The following is a 9,417-nucleotide window of genomic DNA, read 5'->3' as shown; positions in this document are numbered from 1 at the left end:
AAAGCATCTGCTAGAAGTTCCAAAGCCAGGCACTTGTAAATCACTACATTACATTACTTTGGACACTGACTTTATACACATAATTTACAATATGCAAATGTCCAAGTGGAGTCTTCGTGACTCAACACACGACACTTCGCGACGAACACATTAGAGAATTTTGTAAAAGAATTGACGATTTAGAATTTGACAATATACAGATATGTTACTGAAGTACTTGCAGCCTTTGGAATCTCACATATATACATATACATATTTGACGATTGCATATATGAATAAATATAAAGGATACATTGGAAGCTGTAAATAATGTATTTGATTATAAAATTAATTAGAATTAAAGATCATAGGTTAAGGCTGAAGAACATCATCACATATCTGCTCTAAAAACATATCATCACACACAAATCTTATGTCAAATTGATAAGCATAATTAGTAGAGCAATTTAGTTTATGATTTGATTAAAACTAATTAGGAATTTAATTAAAAACACTAATTAATTAACGAGCACGCGACTTTTACAAATTTCCCTATAAAAATGGCCGCCATCAAAGACGAACTGTCATGAAGAACTGAAGTGAAGTGAAGTGAAAGTCGAATGCGCGAAATTCAAACTTCAAAACTAAAAATTATCATCGCTTAATATAATTTGTTCTAAAAGATGATAATGATAAATACTTATGATTTTATTAATTTATCATGTAAAAATGAGATAGATATTATAATATTACTTAAGTCGCTTTTAAGTTTCGATTGTAGTTATATAAAATCAAAAACAAATATTAGTGTGAAACTTTTTCTTCCAGCACAAAATATTTGTTTCTGATTGTTCAATTTGAATTTTTATATTAATTTTATATACATTATGTTTTATTCCACACATATATGATAATTAGATGTTATCATGCAAAAATTATACAAATATAAGATAATTAAAAGGTTCATCATACAACAAAACAATTCTCAGAAGTCCATTGTTTTATTTTATTAAAATTTGTATAAATTTTGTCAGTGCAAAATCTTCTATTATTTAATAATTATGTATATATAAAAAGATGTAAAAACATTTATCATTTTAATGTTAAAATACTGCTAGAATTTAAAATAAACTTAAACTAATACAGCTATGTTTTAATAGTAAGAGAGGAATGAATAAAATCCATCTGAACTAAATTTTCTAAATTATTAATACTATATAAAAGATAAGTAGATAGGTAAACAATTTCTGTCGTTTGTGTCACAATATCACAAGCTAACTAACAAACTACGTGTACTCATTAAAAAGTGTGTAAAACTTTTGTATAAAACATTTGTATGCAATTTAAATTACACATTCAAATTCAAAGGAACAAAATTTTAGCACCATTCTTCATTTCTAAATCTAATATTTATAATAAAAAATACTACCTAAACATGAAATTAAAATACTTAAGTAATAATTATTCACGCATTCACAATGATCAGTTTTGATGTTTCAACTGTGCGTGTGGTCAATTGAAATAGTTGGTCCTTAATTTTCATAAAATAAACCGTCGAGTCTTTCCATTTTAGATTAAAATTGACAATTTATATGAGATTCTATATCACAGCCTCTCTGGGAAGCAATTTTTTTTTTAACTAAATTGGGACCAAAATAAAAATAAAAATATTATACTAATAATAATTGAGAAATCTTTCATATCCAATAGTGAATTTAAAATCTGATAAGTACAAATATATAAAATATTTTACCAATTTTATACTTCAATTAGGTTTCAGTCTCTTTTCCTGGTTTTTCAATTGTCGGATAAATTGGTGACATTTCCAAAGTTGAAGGAGCTGATGGTGAGTGTCCTCCTCCGTTTGGAGAATGAAGATTTCTTGCAAATTCGTTTAACACTTCACCAAACAGCACAATGTTCATATTTTGACCAAGAAGGTGCAGAAGAAGAAATCTCCAACCTGATAAATATGCACAATTAGTAAAAATAATTAAATTTGTATTAAAACACTACTGATATGTACAGTGGGAAAATTGAGAGTACTAAAGTCCGCATTTCAACTTCAAATTATTCATAATTTATGACTAAATTGTAGTGAATTTTATCTATTTTTTATTAATGTAAACATTTTATATTTTCCGGAATAAAAATTAAAAGTTATTTGAAGAAAAGTAAAAAAAATGTACCAAATCGATGTATTGCAAATTAAAAAAATACTAAAGTACGCATTTTAACTACAAATTATTCCAAATTTTAATATGGAAGTGTATATAATAGGTTATACCAGATTTTAGTAAAATTTATCAATTTTTTACTGAAGTATATAAAACATAGTGGCACATTGCTGTAGTGTGTTAAGATAGCTAGTGATGTAGAATATATTATTACCTGTGTCTTTCTAATCAAAGTTTCCACATGCTGCATAGAATTAAATCTAAATCTCCTCTTCAAAATAAATTCCCTGGTCGTTGGCATCATCACAACAGCTGCTGAGTAAACTAATGCACATCCGGAGAGCACAGCAAGAATAATAAACCAGAACCACAAGAAAATATAAATCTTTTCATTCAAAATATTCAGAGCCAGCACACATAATGCATCATGCTTCTGAATCGTTCCCGAAGAACCAAACTTGTGGAAAGTACATTTAGTCAACCGAGGGAACACTTGCACCATTGGATCTGATCGATTTTCTTGGTTCATTCCTGAGAAACGGATGACATCGGTACCATAAGTCAAGAAAGCACCACCGAGGAAGAGATCTACAAAGAATATATTGCCAACCTGGAATAAAGGAATGAATTAATAAAACAATTACACTAACAATAATAAGTATAATTATCAATTATTTATTTACCACATTGACAAAGTTCAAGAACTCGCAGAAGAAATATCCAAAGCTGTAGCCATTGTGCATGTGCAGGGTCTCGAGAAGATATCGTACCAAGCGTTGATGTCTTCCACCGCCTTCTCTTCTAGTTTGAATCTGGACACCTCTCATGCCATCTGATATCATTCGTACTTTGCCTTCTTCCCAGTTTTTCCAAATCCAATGTGGCATGTAGAATAAGATACCCTTAATAAAAAAAAAATTAATAAAATTTACTTTGAAATGTGAAAATAAAGAGTAAGAGATAGAAATTAATTTTTAGAAAACTCATATTGTTTTTCTAATGACACACTTTATTAATATTGCTGCTTAAATTTGTTAATTGATTGCTTCTTGTAATTAATATTTTTGAGTACAGAAATATTAAAATCTTGCAACAAGACTAGGATGCAGAATATTTAGATATATTACCTTTGTTTTCCAGATAGTTTTCATAAAATTTGCAACATCTTCAGACAATCGACAACATGTTCAGACAATTTACAACATTTTTGGAATATTTACAACATCATTAGACTACTCACAACGTTTTCAGACAATTTACTACATTTTCAGACAACTTATAACATTTTCAGAACTTATTCTTCAGTGCAATATATCTTTACATATTATGTCTTATTACTTTTTACATTATCTTTTATTACCTGGAAAAACAGCATGAAAGGAACCCACTGATAATAGCTGTGGAACCTCTTCTCTTCACCAGACTCATTTCCGGAACCAGGAAAAGCAACCTCAGACCCCGTATAATGTTGTGCTGCAGTCTTGGAATCGAGACCATAGTGCGAAGGGTGCATTGGTGACAAATGTGTAGTCCCGGGCAGTGTAAAAGTGTACGTAATCCAACAGTATGTGTTGATGACATGGGTTGGAATTGAACCATCGTTTATACATGATATCGGATCACCTGGGTAAAGGATAGTTTTGTAAGTACAGCCTGATGATGATATAAGGTAGTATTTATTATTTACCTATGAGATTGTTGGCAGTGACGATGATGCAGCAGACAAATAAAATGGCAGAGGTGATCCTGTAGTGGCATCGGAAGACAATGTTGTCAATAATAGCCTTGTCGATTAAATAACGAACTTTCACGAAGCCTGCGACGGCGGACACCAGTCCGAAGACGGCCATCCTGGTAAAAGATAAATAATAATTAATAATTATAGTCATACCTCATTTAGAGATACCAGATTAAATCAAATATAACTTTTTTTTTGGAAAACATTGTTAATTCCAAAAATAGTACTTTTCAAAAAAAAAATTGAACAAAATAAAAACTATGAGAAACGCATTTTTATTTTTGCCTTAAGGCAAATTGCATAAATTTCTTGAAATGTGTAAATAATAAGATGCTATAATAATAACTAACTAATAAAAGAATTATGGAATATTAATAATAAGAATTATGGAAATCTTTGATATTCAATTATTATTTTTTGTATAATTTATAATATAATATTTTCTATTTTTTATTTTCTATATTTAGGCATTAATTAAATATAAGAAATGATAATTATTTAAAAGGCAACTTTTAATTAGTGAAGAAGGTGACATTTATTTAAGTTCGTTTAGTTAATTAATTGATGTCAATTAATTTAATTAATAAAGTTAAATTTTCTCTGTTATTGCTGCCCACATATATATATATATATATATATATATATATATATACATATGATGATATTAATGAAGAAGGATGTCTATTAGAATAGCATACTTTTCGAATCTTGGTTCAACCCATCTTCAGTTCATACAAATAAATCAAATAAAACACAAAAAAACGAGAGGTATTAATTAACATATACACATAGTTGAATTAACAAAAAAATTAATACTAAAATGGAGTAAATAAATTAAATTCAAAAGACTTTTTTTAGAGGCACAGTGAGCTTTTTTGTTATCATACATATTCTTATTTTCAAAATGTGCTTGTTATATATCTGAACAGAAAGGAACTTAATTTTTCATATAAACAATACCAGAAAACCTTTAAAAATCAATGTTGAATTCCATTATTCTATTTAATTCATTGAACTTGATCTTGACTTTGAAGATGTTAAGAGAGTTGAAAAGAAGTATGTCGAAATGTTCTCTAAATAGTAAATTTCTTAAAAACCTACGCCTCACATATATTTTAGTCCCATATATACAGTTATGTTATGTAAATTTGTCTTTCGAGATCTGAATACAAATAAAACATCAAATCTCGTGAGGAGATTTAGTGCGGGTGCTGGTAGAAAAAAATCTTACTCATTTTAAATCTTGCTCTACAATAAGATTGATAAGAATAGAAGTCATTTGGGTACAAACATGTTCCCTACTTGATTTACTTTTTAAGCAAAGAAGTTCATGAATTTGGCTTGCAATTTCAAATTGAATAGAACGAGTCTTAAAAAAAATTGCGAGGATAGTATTTTTTCATAAAATTGACTCAAAATTTTAAATTAAACAAAACATGTTTGAAAAAGCAAGGATAGTAGTTCATGAATTTGACTTGAAATTACAAATTTAACAAAAAGTTGTGAAAAAAAAGCTTGGATAGTATTTTTTACATGAAATTGACTTAGTATTTCAAATCAAACAAAACGTGTTTAAAAAGGCATAGATAGTATTTTTCCATGCTTAAAATTTCAAATTGATCCAAAACGTGTTTAAAAAAGCATTAAGAGTAGTTCATGAATTTGACTTAAGATTTCAAATTGAACAATTTAGTCTAATAAGTTGAGTTTTTTATCATGAATGCAGTATTTGAAAACAAATCCATATTTTATCATTACTGTCCAGAAAAACTTTAATGCAAATATTTAAAACAATCTCAAGTTAATATTTCTTTCTGAATAAAAACTTATAAGTTTTTGGTTAAGCAACAATATAAAATAGACAAACATTTCTTTTAAATTAAAGAAAGACACATGTCCTACATGTTTTTAAGGAAATCATTCAAAAACTTGTATATAGAGAATGACCATTTTTCTGCCAAGTATAAGAATTTATAATAAATTTAGAAAAAAACATTTCCAGGGATAAGATATTACTTGTCATTTATGTCTAATTGATTTTTTTTTTCGGAGTTATTGGCCCTAGTTCTATTCACGTCATTTGCAATGAATTCATTTTGGTGTACGAGTGTAGATTATTTAAACAAACAAACGGTTTGTTTAAACAAATTACTTATTGTTATCTCGACATACTCTAAAACAACTCTGGAACACGTCAATGATGTTTTCATTACACTAGAGGAATTTAGATAGAGGTGCATAATTAATAGGAAATACATACTTCAAACCAGTTAGTGAATAATTTCTTATATGTATTTTAAATCAGCCGAAGGAAAAGTTGGTTGGTTTTTGGTAAAGATCGGTCAAGACGTGTTTTCTTTGAAATAAGTGAAACTTTGCATAGAGTTAAAGTGATTGTCTAGTCTACATTCAAAAATGCCAGTTACACCTAAAGTTAGATGATTAGAATCACTACAAAAGAATGCCATATTTTTTATATCAACCGCAGGTGTTTTATAATATATATATCTTTTATAATGATTTCTCCGAATTCGAATTCCGCGAACAAAAACCATGACACGTCTTGTCTTCTTTGGAAATCTTTTATTCACCATTTTGCATTTCTACCAAGACGGTGTGAATAACCTTTCCTGGCAAGACTAAGGTGCAACTAATGTGGAATTTAAATTTATTTGTACACTGAGGGTGTAATAAAATTGCATTATTATTCTTAAACATAAAGTACTCAGGAGAACATTAAAATAATCTCAAGTTACTACATATTTCTGACAAAATTATATAAGTCCTTATTCTGCCAACAAACATTATAAAAAAGTCAAAAGTTTATATTAACTATGCATTAGAAAAAACTAGTAAAATGTAGAGAGTAGTCCATTATAATAAATTTAGGGGAAAAAACATTTTTTGGGACAGAATTTCACTAAACTCACCCTCTACATTTTTCTAGCTTCTTCAAATATTAGACAAGTTACATTGTTTTATAATAATTTTTTTTTAAATTCTAAATTTCTTAATTATCTATAAATATAATAGTTTTATTATTAATATATAATATTATACTTATTGATGTACAGAACAGGTGCTTTTTTAAAACTATTACAAATATTTATCTGGTTAATAGAATAATAAATCATTATACTTTCCCATTTTCCTCAAATATTAGACAAGTTACTGTTCTTTTCTTTTTTTAATTTTTAATACAAAGATGAACTATATTGAGTCAATAATTGTCTATAATTGTTTATTTATTGTTTATATTACAATTCAATACAAATATTCAATAATTTTATAATAAATGGTTAACGTTTGTATGTCAAGGACTTTATAGAGATATCTCTATAATTGCTATCAAGTGACTCATTATTCTGTTGACCAATATTATAAAACAGAGAAACGTTTATAATATCCAGGAAAAAATATGTTTACGAGATTTTAGAGCAAATTTGAATGTGCATTTGTTTATTGTGTGAAGAACCAAGGAAAATGTATAAAAAAAATCATTATTCTGTTTGATTAGATGGATTATTAAAATAAATGTAAGAGTGACACATGTATTGTATTAAAAAGCTCAGTCAACACATTTGTTTACTTGTAATAAATCCAAGAGATGTATAAAATTTATACTAAAATTCAAAAAAAAGAGAAACATATGTTCTGCGTAATTTTAAAGAAATCTGCCATAAATCAGGCTATAAAATGTAACTTGTATAATATTTGTAAAATCTAAAAAAAAATGGAATAAATTTAGAGAATTTATAAACCCTGGATATATTTAAGGCCACCAAATTAGGAGAAAAAGGAGGAAACTTCTCTGAAATTCCAAAACACTGATATTCTTTTTTGGAGGAATAAATATTTATAATATAGTTAGGGAAAACACATATCCAAGATATATTAAAAGGATATTAATAACAATTTAGGAAGTGTGATTGAAAAACGAAGTGACTTGTCTAATATTTAAAGTAACCAGAGAAAAAGTAACAACAGCATTTTTGACCAGGTAAATATTAGTAATAAATTCAGGACAAACATAGGTCCTGTATATATTTAAAGAGATCAACCATAAATTAGAAAAATATGAATAAATAAGGATTTATTCTTTTTTAAATGAAACAAACTGAAAAAATGTAGAGAATGAGTGATTTTTTAGCCCAAATAAGGATGAATAAATAATCTAGGAAAAACATATGCCCTGCTTAAACGTATTTAAAGACATCACTGTCAATTTAGGAAAATGTGATTAAGAAAGGAAGTGACTTGTCTAATATTTGAAATAATCAGGAGCAAATTACACAATGAGGCTTTTTTGACCAGATGGATATTTATAATGAATTGAAGAGAGAAATATGTCCTGTACCTATATAAGGAGATCAATTATAAATTAGAAAAATAGGAATAAAGATTTAATTTTTTCTTAATTCGAAGAAACTAAAAAAATGTAGAAAATGAGTGATTTTTTTGACCAAATAAATATTTATAATAAATCTAGGAAAAACATATGTTGTCCTGCCCATATTTAAGGACATCTCTGACAATGTGGGAAAATTTAAACCAAAAAGGAAGTGACTTATCTAATATTTAAAGTAACCAGGAAAAAAGTAAAATATTGTCAGAAAAATAGCTTTAACTTCTCTCAAATTTAAAAATGCTCGTAAAATGTAGAGAATCATTATTTTGTTGACCAGATCAAAAAAATTTATAATTCATCAGTTAAAAACACGTGTCCTGCACACTTTTACGAAAATCAGTCACAATACAAGAAAATCTATACAAATATGTGTGTGTGTATGTATATAATTTGAATTAGGATAAAATATTACCAAAGAAATAAAATGCAATAGATATATGTATTTTATGATATTTTATAAAAGAAAAAACAGTTTGCTTTATTTACAGATTTTTCATCATTCATAATAATTTGGTGAAATAATTCTACTCTATAAACAACGCCAGAAATGCAATAGAATTATTTCATCATATTGTAAATAATATAAAATCCATTTGCTCTTATTTCTCATATTAATTATTCTTTTATAATATATAAATATATATATATATATAAATATATATATATATATATATATATATATATAAGCCAAATTATACCCATATTATACCCAAGCCAAAGTTACTAACCTTTCAGGTCCTTTTTAAAAATCACAAAACTCTATCACAGACTTTAGCATAAATACTATCTAAATTTTTTGTTAACCAATTATCAGTCTTTTTTATTTAATAAATTTCACAATTGTATCTTTATTATTATAAAAGTAGAAAAATTTCGAGTTGGAAATATTGCATTTGCCTTCTTGGCAATTCACAACTGCGTGCATGGAAATACCATGGAGAGAAGGGACGAATGGTAAAAGAACTACGTGCCATATGTCGAGGGGCAGGGGAGGAAAACTTAAGACAAATTTAATAAAAACATTTATATGAAAATTATAGAATTTTAATTTGTATTTGTAATGCATACCTTGGAGTAGTGTGATAAGGTTCTAGAAAAGATAAAAGCAATAGGTA

General features: G+C 27.1%; 1 protein-coding gene across 1 annotated transcript; it reads right to left on the bottom strand.

The window, feature by feature from the left end:
* Nucleotides 1-1,172: 1,172 nt before the first annotated feature.
* On the bottom strand, nucleotides 1,173-9,128 carry LOC113372305 (innexin inx3-like). The gene is given in 7 exon segments (XM_026612629.1): nucleotides 1,173-1,930; nucleotides 1,933-1,942; nucleotides 2,371-2,766; nucleotides 2,840-3,058; nucleotides 3,517-3,779; nucleotides 3,844-4,007; nucleotides 9,031-9,128. Coding segments are annotated over 6 exon segments (1,233 nt in total). The 5' UTR covers nucleotide 4,007; nucleotides 9,031-9,128; the 3' UTR covers nucleotides 1,173-1,748.
* Between the last annotated feature and the right edge of the window lie 289 nt (nucleotides 9,129-9,417).

This window comes from Ctenocephalides felis, unplaced genomic scaffold (genome assembly GCF_003426905.1).
Source record: "Ctenocephalides felis isolate EL2017-DRISC unplaced genomic scaffold, ASM342690v1 CF-g0.4_SCAFFOLD_01604, whole genome shotgun sequence".
In the NCBI taxonomy this organism is placed as follows: domain Eukaryota; kingdom Metazoa; phylum Arthropoda; class Insecta; order Siphonaptera; family Pulicidae; genus Ctenocephalides; species Ctenocephalides felis.
This window is presented reverse-complemented; position numbering and strand designations above follow the sequence as displayed.